The sequence below is a fragment of the Terrapene carolina genome, unplaced genomic scaffold (genome assembly GCF_002925995.2).
Source record: "Terrapene carolina triunguis isolate 2854851 unplaced genomic scaffold, T_m_triunguis-2.0 Scaffold210, whole genome shotgun sequence".
Classification (NCBI taxonomy): domain Eukaryota; kingdom Metazoa; phylum Chordata; order Testudines; family Emydidae; genus Terrapene; species Terrapene triunguis.
In genome coordinates, this window is record NW_020664561.1 from 34,453,496 (window position 1) to 34,474,708 (window position 21,213).

General features: G+C 42.1%; 1 protein-coding gene across 1 annotated transcript in view; it reads right to left on the reverse strand.

Moving 5' to 3' along the window:
• Positions 1-21,213, reverse strand: part of SLC44A3 (solute carrier family 44 member 3) — a 62,167-nt gene that overhangs the window by 28,384 nt on the left and 12,570 nt on the right. Inside the window, exons 6-10 of the mRNA XM_026655678.1 lie at positions 19,452-19,621; positions 17,617-17,706; positions 16,803-16,927; positions 14,932-15,118; positions 473-638 (exon numbers count right to left, since the gene is read on the reverse strand). Coding sequence (XP_026511463.1) covers positions 473-638; positions 14,932-15,118; positions 16,803-16,927; positions 17,617-17,706; positions 19,452-19,621 — 738 coding nt within the window. The remainder of the gene's footprint in view (positions 1-472; positions 639-14,931; positions 15,119-16,802; positions 16,928-17,616; positions 17,707-19,451; positions 19,622-21,213) is intronic.

The window sequence follows — 21,213 nt, forward strand, 5'->3', positions numbered from 1 at the left end:
GTAAAAATATTTGCACGGCATGACATGATTTTCAATTGTTTTCTACAGTAAACTTTAGAGGCTTATTCAGCCATACCAGATTAAAGCCTGGTGGGAGGGACGGAAAGGAGATCAAGTCACACTACTTTAGAATTACTCTGGGGCTATGTGTTACACCTTTACTTAGAACTACCGACATTTACTGAGAAAAGGTTAAAATTTATTCTGAGTTTTGCTTGCACCAGGGCTTAATTTGGCTCAAAATTTTCTAGGATTTAAAGAGAGGTGCTACATATTAATGTCACATGAGATCGTGTTCGCAGCCTTGCAATGAGCTGCTTGACTTTCTAGTCTCACATTCTTGGAATAATTTAGCTCCCAAGATACTACTCTAAATATAAATCCAAGGCATTTTATAGTGGTTTTCCTAAAAATAGTCAAAGTCAATGCTAAGAAAACACCAACCATACAAGGAGGTAAATTTTACACATACCGGTTGAAATAGCTAGTAACCACTGCTCCAGCGATAGTCATTTGCTGACAAGCCAGGATGAATTCACTAGTCCAGATAAGGCCAACTAAATGGTACCACCACATGTAGCGAATGCCAAACAGAATTTTATATTCTACTTGTCCTCCTGAAATGACTTGTGCACTACCTGAGAAGTCAAAGATATCAGAATATTAATCACAACTCAGCAAACAAAACAGAACTTAAACATGTCTCATATATCCCATGTATTCACTTTTTTCCAGTAAAGTTATAAAATAGAATCCAGCTGTTGTTTAATTCTAGCAATATTTACTAAAGCACACAACTAATTTTGAGAAAAATATTCTTATAGGGCCTAATGCCTCAGTTTTAAATCTGGTCATTTTTACAGCTGCCAGTGAAGTCAATAGGAGCTGTGTTTGAGCAAAGATTTAGGAGAAACCAGGTTAAAACTTCAGGATTTGCTCTAAAATGAATGTTTGAGAAATAAATGAAAAATCTTCATTATCAAAATCTGAAATAAGATTAAGGTCAGTTACAGAAATGTCTAAAAATTAAGTTTTCACTTATGAGGACAACAGCATTATTATGCAGACAAAGCACAACTGGAGTTGCAGCTAGCAAGGGATGTGAAGGGTAACAAGAAGGGTTTCTACAGTTACGTTAGGAACAAGAAGGTGGACAGGGAAAGTGTGGGACCCTTACTGAATGGGGGAGGCAACCTAGTGACAGATGTTGTGGAAAAAGCTGAAGTACTCAATGCTTTTTTTGCCTCGGTTTTCACAGACAAGGTGACCTCCCAGACTGCTGCACTGGGCAGCACAGTATGGGGAGGAGGTGAGCAGCCCTCAGTGGTGAAAGAACAGGTTAAGGACTATTTAGAAAAGCTGGATATGCGCAAGTTCATGGGGCCGGATCTAATGTATCCGAGGGGACTGAGGGAGTTGGCTGATGTGATTGCAAAGCCATTGGCTATTATCTTTGAAAACTCGTGGTGATTGGGGGAGGTCCCGGACAACTGGAAACATGCAAATATAGTGCCCATCTTTAAAAAAGGGAAGGAGGAGAATCCGGGGAACTACAGACCGGTCAGCCTCACCTCCATCCCTGGAAAAATCATGGAGCAGGTCCTCAAGGAATCCATTTTGAAGCACTTGGAAGAGAGAAAGATGATCAGGAACAGTCAACATGGATTCACCAAGGACAAGTCATGCCTGACCAACCTAATTGCCTTCTATGATGAGCTAACTGGCCCTGTGGATATGGGGAAAGCAGTGGACGTGATATATCTTGACTTTAGCAAACCTTTTGATATGGTCTCCCACAGTATTCTTGCCAGCAAGTTAAAAAAAGTATGGATTGGATGAATGGACTATAAAATGGATAGAAAGCTGGCTAGATCGTCGGGCTCAACGGGTAGTGATCAAAGGCTCAATGTCTAGTTGGCAGCCAGTATCAAATGGAGTGCCCCAGGTGTCTGTCCTGGGGCCGGTTTTGTTCAACATCTTCATTAATTATCTGGATGATGGGATGGATTGCACCCTTAGCAAGTTTGTGGATAACACTAAGATGGAGGGAGAGGTAGATATGCTGGAGGGTAGGGATAGGGTTCAGAGTGACCTAGACAAATTGGAGGATTGGACTAAAAGAAATCTGATGAGGTTCAGCAAGGACAAGTGCAGAGTCCTGAATTTAGGACGAAAGAATCCCATGCACTGCTACAGCTGGGGACTGACTGGCTAAGCGGTGGTTCTGCAGAAAAGGACCTGGGGATTACAGTGGACAAGATGCTGGATATGAGTCAACAGTGTGCCCTAGTTGCCAAGAAGGATAACAGCATATTGGGCTGCATTAGTAGGAGCATTGCCAGCAGATTGAGGGAAGTGATTATTCCCCTCTATTTGGCACTGGTGAGGCCATATCTGGAGTATTGCATCCAGTTTTGGGCCCCCCACCACAGAAAGGATGTGGACAAATTGGAGAGAGTCCAGCGGAGGGCAAAGAAAATGATTAGTGGGCTGGGGCACATGACTTATGAGGAGAGGCTGAGGGAACTTGGCTTATTTAGTCTGCAGAAGAGAAGAGTGTGTGTGGGGAGGGATTTAATAGCAGCCTTCAACTACCTGAAGGGGATTCCAAAGAGGAGGGAGCTAGGCTGTTCTCAGTGGTGGCAGATGACAGAACAAGGAGCAATGGTCTCAAGTTGCAGTGGGGGAGGTGTAAGTTGGATATTAGGAAAAACTATTCCACTAGGAGGGTGGTGAAGCACTGGAATGAGTTACCTAGGGAAGTGATGGACTCTCCATCCTTAGAGGTTTTTAAGGCCCGGCTTGACAAAGCCCTGGCTGGGATGATTTAGTTGGGGTTGGTCCTGCTTTGAGCAGGGGGTTGGACTAGATGACCTCCTGCGGTCTCTTCCAACCCTAATCTTCTATGATTCTACTAAAAGAGCAGAGAGAGAAAGATTGCTGGAAAAGATTAAGGATATATATGTACCATTGAAACAAAACAGAATAAAGTATATGTTATAGCTGTAACAAAACTAGGTTTTAGAACATTAAACAGACAAAATTAACAAAATTCAATCCAAATTCAATGTTGTTGTTTTTTAAACAGAATGTAGACATCTTTAAGGTAACAAGAACTCTAAGGCTGTTTGCATCAGATGTGTATTCTTGAATATAAACACACATTTACATCTAATTATGCTAGCAAATTGTATTTCCACTTATGTTGACAAGACATGAACGTATTTCCCTATTAATCCTAAAAGCAGCTACACAAAATTAGTGATGCACAGTCCCAATTGCTGAGTTCAAGTTAGACACTCCTATTTATAATTCCTGAATTTGAACTTTTGTTTGGGGGTGGGCGGACAGAGACAGGATACTTTTTGTGGCAGGTCATTGGATCTGGAACTTACTCTCTTTGTCAATTTGCCAGGGCTCAAATTTGCTGACCTTAAGGATGCATCTGTTCACCCAAGAGAGGAATTCTCTAAGGGCGAGCTGTGGATATTCCTTGGTACTAACTTCCAGTACAGCATTGGTGCTGTCAATGTCAACTATGTGAGTAGGGGCAGGATAAGGAACGGTCCACTGATGTCCCTGCGGCCCACGCTGCTTCCCGCAGCTCCCATTGGCCGGGAACGGTGAACCACAGCCACTGGGAGCTGCGGGTGGCCGTGCAAATGTAAATAGACTCATGGCCCACCAGCGGATTACCCTGACAGGCCGCAGGTTGCCCACCACTGGTCTAGTGGGTAGAGCTGAGAACTGCAAGTCAAAACAAATGGGTTCTTCCAAATTCAGGTAAACCTTGTTCTCATTGTTCCCTGGATCAAGAGTCATACCCTGCAACATGATGCAGCTGGACTAGACTACTAAAAAAAGTTCATAGGTTGTAACACAGACTAGTTTATTGTTACTGTGAGGCAATCCTCTTTGAAGTGAAGTGAAGACATTGATGCATGCACTGGTTACTTCATATTCAGAAAGATGTCTGAACAGGAAAGCACTGTCATGAGCTGCAGGCATTTTAGAGAGGTTAGGACTGTGTACTGCTGTAAGTGCACTGCTACTGAAATTTGGTTCTAATGCTTTTTAGACCTGTGAAAATTCAAGTTACTTTACAAGTGGAAAAACCTTTGGTACCATCTCTCTCTTTCCCCCACCCCACCCCACCCCACCCTTTTTTTTTAAATGCAGACCCCAGAGTTATTTTTCTTTCTCAGAGAATTCTGAAGTGGAGCACATTTCCACATACCATCAAAGTAAATTTCATCAGCTGCACTGTACATTTGTGTCTCATTTTGTATTCTGAGCATTTCTCAACTCTTCCAGCAGTTTTAGGCTCCTATGTTCTTACAGCATGTACAACTAGCCAAACATGCTCATACATCAATTGTAATCATTACCAGCGGCAACTGTGCAAACAATACAATGGATAAGATAAATGGAGGTCTCTTCAGCCTTCAATTTCATTTGAAAAGAAGTCATTTCCTTCAGTAGCAGAACTGAGGACTTTTTCCTGATGTGCAACCTTTACTTATGAACATTCCTATTATACAAATTGTTAAGATATTTTACTTCTGCACCGATAGACTGGTTAAAATGATTAATGAATGTCTGCAGCACAAACTCTAATTCCATTGCTCTTAACAAACCACTGCCATTTAAAATAATGATTAACAGTAACAGCCTTGGCTAAACAGAAATTGTCATGGGCTGGTATTGTGTGCATGTGTATCACTGCCCTCTGCTGGATGTCATCATGTGGCAGTGATCACCTTATTTTCTGAGTAAGAGGAGCCAAAGATCATGTGCTGTATTCCCTCATGGTGTATATCTGTGCCTGCCTGATATCCTTTGTGTCTATGGTTACCAGGCACATACAAATCTGATGACAGAATAATGCATTACATTATGTTTCACATTTAAAGATGAGAGTATATTGGTAGCATGGATCAAACAGCAAGGATCTCTCTGACATCCTATTAAAAAATGCATTTCCTTTCCTTGTCATTCCAGTGTGATCTGGTCACGGAGGCACACAAAAAAAGAACAAAACCTCAGAATATGGTTCTACTTTGTCTGCAGTACATTTTTCTTCCAGCAGTATAATCACAGCAGAGAAGTCATTCACCGAAAATCAATCCTGCCAGTGCAGCCATTTGCCAATTCCAAGTTGTTAATAAGTGACTAAAATCCCCATTGTTGAGCCATGACATTGCAGAAAGCTGCCTACTGTATATATACTTTTCTTAGATTTGTTACTGTGATGCAAATACTTCAAAAAAATGTTGGTCAGATACCAAGATCCTGCCATAGCATTTTTAGTAAGACTTTGAAAAGTTTCTCCATCAGATTCACTAGCCCAATACTACAGCCTTGTATCAGTCACAGCCAAAGAGATGCACAATATCAATATCATACAGTATATTTTGTGACTTGCAGACTTGTGCCATACATTCTACGGGAGTGACTATTGAAGGTTTTTTACTCATATCTGGAGCAACCAGAAGTTTTAAGCGGTTGGAACTCCTAGGAACTGGAAATCATATTTTCCTCAATTTATCAATTCCACTGTGGGCAACAAAGAACAATTGGCCAGAAAGTACTAACTCAGAACCGATTTCCCAGTTCTTACTACTATGAAAATATTTGCCACTTTTAATGCTTTCTGCTGCAGAGTCAGAAAGGTTTCTATAAACCACTGTTCTATAAAATTTGTGTTTCCTCCCAACTGAATTTACTTTGTAGCTGCTCCTTTTTCACATATGAGAATTTACAATTAAGTTAGCTAGATTTAGTTGGAATATCTTGGACCCTTCAAGAAATTTGCTTTTACCACTGGTTTATCTGCAGCACATCTTTACTGTAATAGTTTTACTCCTCACTATACTCAGAGATATATTTTCATTATGTGAAAATGTCACCTAGCCCTCCCATCTTACACTCAGTATCCTATTCCTGATGTGGATTTCACTGTTTCTGCCAGATTCATACATGAGAGGACACACATTACAGTACCACTACTGGAATACCACAAGGCCATGTCTAGTTCTACAATAAAACAAACCTATTGGCTTTTCCAAATCCTCACTGAGCTCCATTCCCATTAGAATACATAGTTACAACCCATGCCACTTGATTTTTGTGCCAACTCCAGTCTCTTGCAATTTGGCATCTCTCCTGGCCAATGTCTGGCATTTGTCCCAGACATATAGATTTGCAATACACTTGGCTTCTGCTGCTCTTACAGCCCCTGATTTAGCAAGGTAGTTAAGCAGGTGCATAACTTTGAATACATGAGCAGCCTCACTTCAGTGAGACTACTTGTACCTTGCTCAACCGGGGCTATAGTTATCTGATCCTCCCAAGGAGTTAGCTTCTTCTCAATGTAACAATAGATATTAAAAATGACATAAACAAGGTGATCTGCATGGATGCATAAAGATCAGATGCATCACAGATGAAACATGGATCAGGTGCCTCAGAGTTACAAGATGCACACAGGCTGTAAATATTACGGAACTACAAGAAGCATAAGGGAAACATTAAGAACAGGTGCAGCACAGTAGCAATTCAATTTCACTAGCCCATCTCCTCAAGCTGCACATAACTAAAAACAGCTATTTGCTGAAAAAATTTAAATATGTATAACATCATTCTCAAAATATTTTCTGATAAGCCCAAACTAAAATTAAGTGGGTGTTTAGCCAAAAATTAGAAACTGCTATGACAGAAAGGTAAAGATTTTACAAACTGAGCCCCTTCTGAGAAGGCTGGAGTTCTCAAATAACCAGCACACGGAGGTTCAGAGCAGTATTCTGATCTCCCTCAAAAAGCCCAGAAAAATCAGAGGGCAGGAAAAAGTTTTCTTCCATTTCCACAATCAGTTGATTCCAGAGAGAGTGGAAAATACAAAAGCTGTTCTGATAATATACTATGGAATATGAACCTTGTAAAACCTAGATGAGATTTTATGTTAAAGAGTGTATTTAAAACTAAAAACAAAAATTTTTTTTTGCAGACTGTCAAATAAAATACTATTTATTTTAGAGTAGGAAGATTTCCCCCTACTGTATGGAGTAGTTTCAGGTTCTATACCTCCCCCGGAAGCCTCTGCTAACTTTTTGCCATTTTACAGTAAAATTTTCTTATTTTTTTAAGTGTTTCTCTCCCCCCCACATGCAAGAATAATACAGAATTAACAGGGAAAATTGTGAAACTAGCTTATACAAAATTTGCTGTCAATTGCACAAAGTAAACCCATTTTACTCTAATCTTTTTCAGTTATAATAATCTTAGGTGTAATTTGAAACAGAGTAAAAGGTAAAGAAAGTATTCAGACAAAAGTGTAATTTTTAAATTAACATTGTCCATTTAGCCTATTATGAGAACATTAATGGAGCAAGCAAGTCAATCCCCCCAGCAGTGTTCTCAATGGACTATGCAGATATTTATCAAATATAATATAAGCTTTAAAATTCATGAACTACAGAGGGTGGTAAATAGAGGACAGCATGATGATATACTTCTGCCAACCCCTAATTCCATTTAAGGAAAAAATCAAATCAAATTTTGATTTGCTTATTTCAATTAGCTTTATTTTTAAAAATAAAACTGTTTAAAATGAAATCTGAATTTAATACAAAACATGTTAAGACCTAAACTTATTATAATCTCTTAATATATTTAAATAAAAACAAATATGCTGAATCCATGAGCCTCTATCAAAAACTTTGAGTTAAAGGTTACTTTTCTATACAAAGAAAGAATGCAGGGAAAAACATCTAATTATTGAGGTGCTATTTTTACAAAGTTTGACAACAGGTCGTGTACCATACTAATGGCTTGAGCCTTTGGGGGACCCACAGGCTGTGCTACTGGGTGCAATATTAGCTAATAAAAATAAATTTTAAATCCTATTTTGTGTGTTTAATTAAATTCCAGTTATCACCCTTACGCAGCCTGACGCAAACTATGAAGAAAAAATTATTTAGTAAATAAACAATATATTATTCACCATTTTCTAACATACTAAAAATGTACACTTAATAAGAATCAGAAAATATTAACCTATATAATTGCTTACAGAAATGTATACAGTTATAGTGTACCCTCCTGGATAGCAAAAAATTTACCAAATCTAGTGTAAAGGCTCCAGTTAGTTGTAAATCAACATATTGTAATGGTAACATCAACCAATGAGAATGCACCTTAGAAAATAGCTACAATACAAATGGAAAAGTTGATTAAAATCAATTATTTAAGTCAGGGCTTTCCCCTTGGTGATTTAAATCATGATTTAAATTGCAATACACCCTGTGAAGAACTATTACATGGCCTGACCCAGCAAATGACTTAAGCACATGTCTAAGTGCACTTCTGGATTAGGGCCAGTATGAGTAAGAGTGTCAGAAACTGGTTCTTACAGAGCATCATATGGATTTAGACATTTAGGACTTAATGATTTTGAAATATAAACACCTGAACTGTTACCTAATGGTTAGAGCATGGGACTGAGAGCCAGAATGACTATTATATTCCTTATTCTCACTACCCTCCTGTGTAAAAAGGATTTTGAGAGGCTTAGTTGTTCTCTGTAAAGCACTTTGAACTCCTCTGATGACAGTATATTAATTTTGCACTTATGTTAATCTTAATAAAGTATAACAATTGTGACAGTTCAAGCAATGATGAAAGATGAAAAAACAGTTACCTACCTTTCGTAACTGTTGTCCTTCGAGATGTGTTGTTCATGTCCATTCCATTCTAGGTGTATGCACGCCCATGTGCACAGTCGTCGGAGATTTTTGCCTTCACGGTATCGGTAGGGTCAGCAGTGGCACCCCCTTGAGTGCTACGCACATGTGTCAGTACATCAGGCACCGCCATCACTACGCCCTCTGAGTTCCTTCTTGCTGACAACTCCAACAGAGGGGCAGGAGGGCGGGTAATGGAATGGACACGAGCAACACATGTCGAAGAACAGCATTTAGAAAAGGTAGGTAACCCGTTTTTTCTTCTTCTAGTGCTTGCTCATGTCAATTTCACTCTAGGTGACTCACAAGTAGTGCCAATGGAGATGGGCTCGGAGTTCATGGTCTTGCACCTTGCAGCACTGCCTTATCAAAGCCAGCATCATCCCAGGCCTATGGGTCAGCGCATAATAAGACGTAAATGTGTGGACAGACGACCCGGTAGCAACTCTACAGATCTCCTGGATTGGCACCTGGGCTAAGGCAGCAGCAGATGATGCTTGCGCTCTAGTCGAGTGCGCTTTCACTATTGCCGGTGGAGGCACACTCACCAGCTCGTAGCAGTCTCAGGGATGCAGGCTGTGATCCAGGACGAAATCCTTTGAGCAGACACAGGCACAGACATCCTGTCTGCCACCGCCACGAACAGCTGCGTTGGCTTACGGAATGGCTGTGTCCTATTGACATAGAAGGCCAGCACCCTCCGTACCTCCAGGGCGTGTAACCTGTGCTCCTCTTCGGATTTATGGGGCTTCGGAAAGAAGACAGGGAAGAAAACATCCTGGCTGGTATGAAACTGGGAAGCTACCTTGGGCAGGAATGCTGGGTGCGGCCGCAGCTGGACTTTATCTTTGTAGAAGACCATATAGAATGGTTCTGACATAAGCGCTCTGATCTCAGACACTCTGTGGGCAGACATATCTGCCACCAGGAATGCACCCTTCCAGGAGAGAAGGAGAAGACAGCAGGAAGCCAGAGGTTCGAAGGAAGGCCCTAGGGACATGACAGTAAAGAGACACTCCAGACCTTTCAGAAACCGGGCCGTCATGTTGTGAGTGAAGACCGACCACACTTGGAACCGAGGGTGGAAAGCCAAAATAGCAGCCAGGTGCAGGGCTTTGGAGCGGAGCCCGGAGCTGGAACGCGGAGCAGCTCCAGAGCAGTGGTGCTGCTGGTTTTTGCCTGGAGCTGGAGCAGAGCCAAAGCACAGCTCCAAAGCCCTGGCCAGGTGGACCCCAATTGACGACAGGGACAAGCCCTGAAGTTTGAAGCGCAGAAGATAGTCCAGGATCACCTGCAACAAGGTCTGATTGGCCCGGACGTGCCCATCCGAGGTGCAGCACATTAATCTTTTCCACTCTGCCTGATAGGTTACTCTGGGCTTTCTGCTACCCAACAAGACTTGTTGCACCCGGGTCGAGCATTCCCGCTCGTCCTCATTCAGCCATGCAGCAGCCAGGCTGTCAAGTGCAACACCTCCAGGTTTGGGTGCAGGAGAATGCCGTGGTTCTGGGACAGGAGGTCCAGCCAGAGAGGGAGGCACAGCACCTCGGCTACCGAAAGTTCCAGCAGCATGCCAAACTAGTGCTGGCGAGGCCACTCGAGGGCTAACAGGATAACCCTCGCCCTGTCCTGTTTGATCTTCACGAGGACTCTGTGGATCAATGGCACCAGCAGAAAGGAGTACATCAGGGCTCCCGACCACAGAAACAGGAAAGCATCTGACAGGAACCCCTGTCCATTCCCTGGAGTGAAGAGAACACCTGGCATTTCCTGTTCTGGCGGGACACAAGCAAGTCCATCTGGGGAGTTTCCCACTTTCGGAAGATCATACTGGCCACCTCCAGATGATGAAGGTCCCGTTGAGGCAATCTGCTAGCACATTCTTAGTGCCGGGCAGGTGTGTGGCTACCAGATGAATGGCATGCCACATACAGAAGTGCCAAAGGCTGAAAGCTTCTTAGCAAAGGGCTGATAACCTGGCTACGCCCTGTCTGTTGATGTAATACATCGCGGCAGTAATTTCCGTGAGGACCTGCACCACCTTGCCCCTCAGGTGGGACAAGAAAGCCTGGCAGGCCAGGCGAACCGATCTGAGCTCCCTGACATTCATGTGGAGGGTCAGATTGTCCCGCAACCATCGGCCCTGCGTGCTCAGCTCACCCAGGTGAGCTCCCCAGCCCAGGTCCGAAGCATCGGAGACCAGGGTCAGCAACTGGGATAGGGTCATGAAGGGGACTCCTTCCAACACTGACCTGGTGTCCAACAACCATCCAGGGACGACAGGATGTTATCCATCACCCGGACCACCCAATCTAGATCGTGTCTGTTGGGGGTGTAAACCAACACCAACCATGCTTGCAGAGGCCAGAGGTGGAGCCTGGCATGACTGACAACGTATGTACAGGTGGCCATGTAGCCCAGCAACCGCAGGCAGGTGTGAGCCGTGGTGAGCAGGTGGTTCTTGAAATGCGACATTAGGTCCGACATGGCCTGAAAACATGCCACTGGGAAGAATGTTCTGGCTCACGTGTGGTCGAGAACCACCCCTATGAATTCTATGAGTTGGAGTGGCCTTAAGGTGGATTTTTTCTCGTTTATCAACAGGCCCACGTCATAGCAGGTGGAACGCACCAGATGGAGACTTCTCTGTAGTTGATCCTGAGATCTGTCCTTCATGAGCCAGTCGTCGAGATACGGGAAGACCTGGACCCCTCGACGTCGGAGGTAAGCAGCCACTGGCGCCACACATTTTGTAAAGATCCCTGAAGCCGATGAGGCGCCAAAGGGGAGCGCCATAAATTGGAAATGGCATTCGCCCACTATAAAATGGAGGAAACGTTGTGACCTTGGAATATGGAGATGTGGAAATAGAATCACAGAATCATAGACTTTAAGGTCAGAAGGGACCATTCTGATCGTCTAGTCTGACCTCCTGCCCAACGCAGGCCACAGAATCTCACCCACCCACTCCTGTATCAAACCCCTAACCTATGTCTGAGCTACTGAAGTCCTCAAATCATGGTTTAAAGACTTCAAGGTGCAGAAAATCCTCCAGCAAGTGGGGCCGTCGAAGCTTGAGTCTGTTTACTGACTGTCACTGTTGCAGACCGGTGCCCGGAGCGAGGTGATCGCGCTGGTATCAGGAGTACCGGTGCCGGGGGGACTGGAGACACAACGGGGAATGCTCCCATGAGGCAGGTGACCAGTACCTGTGCCGAGAGAATGATCAGCGAGAGGGTGAGCAGCGTCGTTAGTACGGAGACCGGCATCTTGCTCTAGGCGATCCGCGTTAAGATGGCGGCGACCGCAAACGTGGTGCCAGTGACCAAGGATGAGCCCCAGAGGGTCTGGGCTGCTTTGTCTTGGGGGATCAGTGGCGCTCCACTGCCCCCTTAGGGGTCTTAGCGGCTGGCTTGCCTTCGTGGGGAGCCTTTGCCAGTTCCTAAGGCACCTGCTGCATTGGTGGCGCAGGTGGAGGCCTGTGCTCTCTCGGCACCAGGGGAACCTATGAAGATGTCAGTGCCACAAGGGTTTTTGGTTCCATGCTGCTTCCGGGAGTCGGTGGTGGATCTTTCATGGGGCTAAGAGTCTTGACCAAGGAGGTACAACTGCGTGGCTCCAGAGTGGGTCCCTTGCCTGATGACCATGGCCCTTTTTTGCCAGGTGCCGTGGAGTCATGCTTTTTGGGCATCGGTGCCAGGGGCGCACTGCACATCGAGGCCGAGGTACATGGCGAGTCCTGGCAGGGCTGCATGGAGGCCGGACGCAGGGCGGACTCCATGAGGAGAGCCCGTAGCTGAATATCTCACTCCCTTTGTGTGCGGGGCCAGAAGTTCTTACAAATTCAGCACTTGTCTCTAACGTGTGACTCCCCTAAGCACTTGAGCAGCTGCTATGGGTTCCCTCACGGGCATAGGCCTCTTGCAGTCCGCGCAGGGCTTAAACCTGGGAGACAGGGGCATGCACCGCCTGGGGCAAAGTACCCACTGGGACCCTAACTGCTAACTACTTAACACGAACTACTATAAACAAACTATTTACAAGGCCCTAAGCTCGAAGTCAGTAGACGAAAAAACAGCTAGCCCTTGCAATGCAAGGAAAGGCGCTCCAACTAACCACCATGGGCGGGTAAGAAGGAACTGAGAGGGCGTAGGGTCGGCGGTACCTGATATACCGGCGCATGTGCATGGCATTCAAGGGGGCGCCACTGCCGGATACTGCTAAGGTAAAAATCTCCGAAGACCGCGCACATGGGCACGCACACACCTAGAACAGAATTGACATGAGCAAGCACTTGAAGAAGAATGAAAATAAGTTACTCAACAGAGAGTTTTTCAAACTACATTAATGGCATCTAGTGGATTATGGGTGTTACTACAGTTTTCTTTTACTCAACTGGTAATAACAAACAAGTATCACTTGAATTATTAACAATAGCCACTGTTTAACTTTGATGTACGCTAATGCCCTAACCTGATTAGAGGCAGAATTAAAGCTCATAAAAGCTCACTTGCAATTAGGAAAACAAATGAACACATGGGTTGATATTTCTGTATCTATTCTAACACCTCCTTTAACACTCATATTGTCACTTTAGTTTGTTCTGTTTTAAGTAACATGGTCATTCTCACTATAAATATTAATACTTTAACTGGCTAAATGGCTGAAAATTACAACTATTGACACATCTGCTAAAGACAACCCAGGCACAGGATTGAAAAACTCTTAATGAAATATACAGCAATACTCAGGAAACACCCAACTATATCATCTTGCACTCATCAAATTGATTCTGTTACACTACCCAAAATATTTATAACCTCTAACTCTCTTTTGTATCCCTAAGAGACTAATAACCTTTTTGAACACGTTGGACTCACTTGGCATTTTCCGAATTTAGATTTAACAAGGACAAACTTCACACACAGTGTTTTGTTGCATTGGAGAATTACAGTGAAGATTCCTTTGGGTTTTTGTGCATTCTCTCATAGTCAGCTCTGCTTAAATGAAGAATGTTTGTGTTGTTTCCTCTAGCATTCCTGGCAATTAGTATTTCCAATTTAGTGCATTCGGATTCATTCTACCGAACTGCTACCAGCTTTACTAGAGTTACTGTAGTTTATGTGACTAATACCTTGTACTTAGATCTAACCTCTGACCAAACAGAGCTGTTCAAAAACTGCATGAAAAGCACTCCTATACTACCTAAAAATGAGCAGTTACACCCTTACAGCTTTAAGGCATAACCTTTATCCAAATTAATAAGAGGCCTTAACCAGATGAAAGCAACCCACTAACTAAAGCTCCAATGGCCTCCTGAGCTATACCCTGCACTGACGGTTCGTGATTCTGAAAAGTGTGCTTCCCTTTCAGTAACAACCACATAGTGCAGCACCTGGCATTCCCAGGCCACATGTGACCAGCACCAATAAGGGGCAAAAATTACAGGCTAAGAAAAGTGTTTTGAAGAAGCATCCATGACATCTCAAAGCAAAGTAAATCTGTCCCACAAGAACTGATGTTCAGTTAGGCAGGAAAGATTCATGAAGAGGCTACGGGGGCTGAAAATTTGGTGCCATTGTGCCTAACAACTTTGGAGAAACAGCAAGTCACCCGCCAGACAAATGCTTCAACCAAGTGCTTCTGAAATACCTTAACAGTTGGGGATGGAAGAGGAAGAAAGGGAGAAAGAGAGAATCTCTCCACAAACCTGCGGAGCTTTCCATCAAATGCTGGGAAGAGATATTCAGAATAATTTTACATCTCTCACAGGAGGGAAGGCACTTTCCTGTTGTTCCCATAGTAGAATAACATTAATTTCACAACCGCTGTACTAAATCAAAGCACTCCCCCTTTCTGTTATGCTCTCCATTTACAAAAAGCAACTACATAGTTTGGATCTGGAATGACATTTTATATTATGAGAACTAAACAAGAAAGAACTAAAGTAAAGTCTCTGTGAGAGTGCACAAATGTACATGCTGTACTATCTTTGCCTCACAAAACTGTAGCTACTTTTGCAGTACTCCTAGAAATGCAAAGGTGAAGTAAACAGAAAATAAGATCAGAACGTAGATATATTACAACATATATTACACCTTGTACACTAACACCAACAGGTTCTGAGTTTAAACACCAAAGTTTAAAACAAGATAGTGTACACCCAGGACCATGATAAAATACAACTTACCTGCAGTTCCTAAGCTAAGTAGCACAGCAACCCAGAACACCCAGAAGAAAATGAGAATCAAAAAGGTCCATAGTGGCTGGAACAGTAGGGAAGGAACCCTGCTAATTATTTTATTAGCAACCCAAAAGAGCTGTACAGTCAGCTGAATCCTCTTCCTTAGTACAAATATGAGGGAAAGTAGAACCATCTATTAAAAGAGATGAAAAACAAATCAGAAAAATAGTAAACTAGGAATTTCTTTCTTAAATTATCAGAAGTTGTCAAATTTTGTAGGGGGAGCGTGGTACCGATTTCACAAAGGAACCACAGCAGAACATGTTTTTTCATAAAACTATTATGCACTAAATCTTTAACACTGAACTGCAACCACCACCTAAAAGACATAGCACACTGGAAACTACAAAACAACAAACATTCACAACAGAAGCTGCTTCACCACTTTTCTAGCCTGCTTTACAAAGATGACAGATGCTCTCAGAAGAGCCACTGGGAGCAGATGATGTATTTGGAATTCTACAAATGGCAAAGGCATTGCACCTGAACAAATCTGCATCCAAAGAAACCTTTTCTAATTCTTTTATTTAGGAAGAGAAGAGGTGCAGAGCCCACTGTCTGATAATGTACAGAGAATATGCAAGCAATCTCTAGTGTGTATCACAATTATAGTTGTGGGGAGGATAGCTCAGTGGTTTGAGCATTAGCCTGCTTAAACCCAGGGTTGTGAGTTCAATCCTTGAGGGGGCCACTTAGGGATCTGGGGCAAAATCAGTACTTGTATCTGCTAGTGAAAGCAAGGGGCTGGACTTGATGACCTTTCAAGGTCCCTTCCAGTTCTATGAGATAGGATATCTCATTTATATATTAGTCACTTTAACACAATACAGACTGTCCATTGTGTGCAACCACATTTTCTTTTAAAAAATATTAATGTAACTGACTCATTTCCCAACAATACATGAACTGTTCACACATTCATACTGGGGTACGATGCTAAATAAGGTGAAACATTCATTTCAACAGCATAAAGCCATAGTAATAAGGTTGTGTGGTGAACAGGAGGTGGATGACAGGAAGGCAAAAATTCAGCACTACAGCTTGTGGCCAGCAAACTAAACTGCAGTACTGACCTTTATGGAGATATACCTATCTCATAGAACTGGAAGGGACCCTGAAAGGTCATATGAGTCCTTCACTAGCAGGACCAAGTACTGATTTTGCCCCAGATCCCTAAGTGGCCCCCTCAAGGATTGAACTCACAACCATGGGTTTAGTAGGCCAATACTCAAAACACTGAGCTATCCCTCCCCCTTCTGCAATGGCTGTTGCCCCTTTGTGCCACGTACAAGGTATGTTGGGTCCACAGGATTCACATTTCCATGGATCCAGTGTCTCTCTGCTCACTCAACCCCATTAGCTTAACTGAGGATGGCCTATAGACCCACACTGCAGCAGTGTGCCCAGGGCAAAAGTCCTCCAACACAAGCTGCTCTGCTGGCATCATCCTATAGCCCTAGCACAGGGTTTAAGTTTGTGGAGAGCCTCTTGCAGACTCTACATAATACAGGTGAATGTCACCATAAAATGTAAGAAAAGGATTAAATAATTATAAACAGATCTTATTTGGCTGCAAATGGAAAGCAGAATGCACTAGAGGGCAATCCACAAAGAGATAAACTGACCATGTCATGGTTGAAACATCACCACACAGCCTCAGTTACGCTCTACAATGGAGTTTCCCCTTTTCAATGTCAAGGGTAAATAAAGGAGGGAGCATGTGCACTCACATTGCTGTAATATAGTTTTATTTCAAGGTTTCAGATTACCATCTCTAACATTAAGCTCCCTAACGATCATTCTGTAAAATTTCTCACCGTAATCATGGTAGATATAATAGCAAATCCAAGTAAAAATTTTACATTTTCTTTTTCAGTTTCCAGTTCTATGCTTGGGTCATTAGTGTAGTCATAGTAGAGCCACCACAGAACACCGGAGACAACTAGAACAAAACACAAATCCATGAAGGTGCAGACAGTGCTTCACAAGTGACTGGCAAGCTAATTTGTAGATGTTATGGCTCTGTTACCTTCTCCTCTTGAATTACAGATTAACTGAAGAATGGAGTAGTGTAGCAAAGAGTGAGAAACATTAGGTGTAAATGCACATATCTGTGCTCACAGAATAAAACTGTGTGGCTAGTTTGCTATTTTGAGGTCAAAGCCAAAATTAAGTCTGGTTTTCTTGCAGCTTTGAAGTTACAGCATCATTGCAAGAAATAAATATAACTTATAAGATAGCTCACATTTCAGGCTTTGATCATTCTTAATAGTTCTCTCTTTATAAAGGATGCATTGTTCAATTCTCTATTTAAACTTTGTTGGAAACGTTAACACTGCTCATACTCAAATCATTTGTCAAAAGAAATTCAATCTGCAGACATCTATAAATAATTAAAACAAAACAAACCTCTCAACACCCTGATCCTACAGCTAGACCTGCATAGCCAGACCTTTTCATCCACACAGAGAAAGGGTCCAGCATGGATCTGATTGCAGGATTGAGACCCAATTTAGCTTACTGAAGGATAGCCAAGGAGAAACAGGTTTGCTGTTTTTTCCTTTATGTTTTTCCTTCAATTTGGTGAAACAATGGGTTACTTAAACATCCATTATAAATAAATATACTTACATAACAATCCGAACACAACTAGTGTAATGAAAATATGGACCAGAAGTGTGGTGATGAATCTGAAGGTTAAAACCATTATTAAAGAGAAGGCTGGAAAATTAAAAAAAAAAATATATAGAAAGAGTTAACTTCAGATGACTGTTATGATCTATTTAATCAAACTAATTATTTTACATGGAAAATTTAGGTTTTTCTACAGTCCAGATTTTTTATTTGTAAACACTGATCTCAAAAGCAGAGACCAATAGGCTTTAAAACTGAAGAGATTCTGTTTTGACCAGAAATGTTCCAAAATCAGAGCCTAAAATGACCAGAATTAGTAATTATGTAGAATAGTCAGGTTCTTAAGGTAAATTCAATACTGGTATAACCCTTGCCTTCTGAAGTCCATTCTCTCCAGAGGGTAAATCCATCCTATTCTCTCATCCTAAAGCTAGTTTTTGTTAATTTCAACTTACTCACGAAATCAAAGCTATCAAACTGATTTTTTAATACTGAAAATGTAAAATTACTGTTACCTATTAATAACTAGCTTAATTACTTTAATATTTATAAGCGTATCAAACATTTTCAGTTTACATGAATAAGATGGTTACCTTCCTGTACTGTAGCTATTGCTCTTCAAGGTGCGAGTGCACATGTATATTCCACTCAGGGGTCCATGCTGAGCGCACCAAAGCCGGAGAACTTTGCCTAGCAGTACACTGATGGGGCGGTGCTAGCGTAAGGGCTATCTCCTCAGTCTCTCTGTTCATCCCTATGGTCCCAATCTACTGATTCAGTATCAGTCAGATTTCGCACCCAGCACTGAACAGCCTGCACCTCACAGAATGAATGCTGCATGGCTAGACAAGGAACAGGAGCGCTGCTCTGAAGCTGTTCAACAGATTCTACCTAAGGGCCACCTATCTGGCTAAATGGAAACGTTTTTCAATTTGGTCCCTAGGCTGCAGGATTCTACCAATACAATCCTGCATTCAGGACATTCTGGAGTAATTGTTGCACCTCCAGTCCTCTGGCATTTCATCCTCCATCCAAGGCAAATCAAAGTCTTCTCAAACTCCATGGTAGTCAGATTTCTGAAAGGATCACTTGTCTCTTCCCACCAGTGCAGGAAGTGATTCCTCAATGGGATGACTTAGCACTCGAAGAAAAGACTGTTAGTTACAGTACAGATAAGTGTTGTTCTTCAAGATGTAGGTGTAGAAGTGTATTCCATGACCCACCCTCCATCCCCTCTGCATCTGAGTCTCAATTCTTAATGTTTGGTGAAGGAACTGAGAAAGGTCAGAGTGCTCTTAAACAGCTTGGGAAGGAGCTAATGGCCAGAAGGCACCAGTGCCATCCCTATAGGTACTGCTAGGTAAGGTTCTCTGGCTTTTATGTACTCGGCACATGCACGCTCAAGGGAAATACAGGTCTGCAATCACTCAAAGACGAAACTAGTTTCTAAGACCTCAATGGCAAGAAAAGAGGAAATAGTATCATTATCATTAGTATCATTTAATAACATTAAAACATACCTCATGCTAGGATAAATTCTGATTTTATAACTTTTTCACCTAAAGTTTTTAATGGAGTCAGACAAAAAACAAACAAGTGATACAGAGTAAGTTTCCAGTCTGGTTTCTATACATCGGAATTTCTTTAGTCTATTAAATGTCTTGTGAAAGCAAACAGCAGTTCTCTCTCTTAACATACAGAACAAACTTATCTATGCAGCAAATATCAAGATTCAATATTTTTAAAAATTGCATTATTCTCTCTACAAAGATTTGAAACATGAGACTATTTTAACATTTTTTTTAAAATCCATCTTCTATTCATAACTTTACCTAGTGCAAGGACACTCAGTCCTATTACAGTATCTCTTCCTGCCATTATTCCACTCAGAATACGATGAAAAACATCAACTTCGTTAACCACATTTATCAAGATGGATGCAAACTGCGAATAGCACTCAGGATTTTGTGGAACACATCGATTAAACAATGGAAAGGATTTGCTGGAAAGTTAAAAAAAAACAGAGGTGGGAGAAAAAGATTGATTACTGGAGAGTAAGGTTTCAGATACATTCAGGGATCAATCCCGCAGTTCCAAAACAAGTGCAACTCCCAATCAAGTTCCCTTGTTTTGTTTATACGTACTATTATGTTTGCTTGCTTTTTAGTAAAAATTAAATATATTAACACTGCCACCAAAATAAAGAAACAGTTCCAAATTAAAGTAAGCAGTTTATGCTGAATTTGGAATATTTAGACTGAACTTTAGGGTTCCCCTGAACTATTTCAGATTGTCTCAAAACACTTTTCAGAACTTAAGCCAATATACAGAGATCATTTCTTCCTACCCACTAAACTGTAGCCACTTCTGGGATAAAATAGCACAGCCAATTCAACAATGCACAGCAATACTGCACAGCAGTTTATAACGGAAAGTGAGTACACCTCTACCTCGATATAATGTGACACGATATAACACAAATTCGGATATAATGCGGTAAAGCAGTGCTCCGGGGGGGGCGGGGCTGTGCACTCCGGTGGATCAAAGCAAGTTCAATATAACGCGGTTTCACCTATAACGCAGTAAGATTTTTTGGCTCCCGAGGACAGCGTTATATCGAGGTAGAGGTGTATCTCTATCTGATTAAAACAGCAGGAAAGATTTAGGAAGGCAGAACATATTCAGCCAAATTGGAATTTTCCCAGGTCATTGTGTTAATACCCCTACTCTTAGGAAAAGAGACACAAGATCTTTCATGGCCACAAATAGTCAGCAGGTCAGTTATATTTCATCTGAAAGACAGCACTTCTATCAGCATAGTGCCTCCATGTGAGGTATTGGTTCACTATTGACTCAGGAAGAGTGCCATCTACTGAACACCAACAGTGTTTCTGCTCCTTTTTGGGCTCCTATTCAAATATGAACTGGGCTTGACTTGCTTAATTTGCAAGAACGGATGGGATCAAAGCACAAGTTAGTACGGCTGTAGGCTATATCAATATTATTATTCATTGTAGGTATTCTTAATACACACACAAATTTTTCATGGTGTTTAAGATATTCCAACATTCTTAAGGGTGTATTAAGCTAGGACTGACCAGCTTGAGAAAACAGGTAGCCCAGTCGACTATTTACATATAAAAATAATGTTATTTGGCATTGTTAGCCAAGTGTCTTAAATGTATTATCCTTCTAGTCTTGGCACTCCATCAGCATAGTACGCCTCCCTAATTAACAAGTAAATGGTGACTATTACTAGGGAAACTGATTCAACCAGTTTTGCTTTTATAAGGAAATATCACATACATAAAAAGACTGTTCTCAAGGATTTCACGCTGCAGAGAGAAAATACAGATGGTCAAAGAAATAAGTGTGAGGTGCCCTCTTTTCAATTCATTTTATGTTTCACCTCTGAAAGGTCTTTTCTTCACTTTCCTTTGGGCAGCGGAGTAGGGAAGCATAAAGAGTCCAGCTCTGTGCCTTCAGGAGGCAATGGGACTTCACTTGAGCACATGCTTAACTATCTCTGTTGAACAGGGGTATGAACTGTGTGTGTGTGTGTGTGTGTGTGTGTGTGTGTGTGTGTGTGTGTGT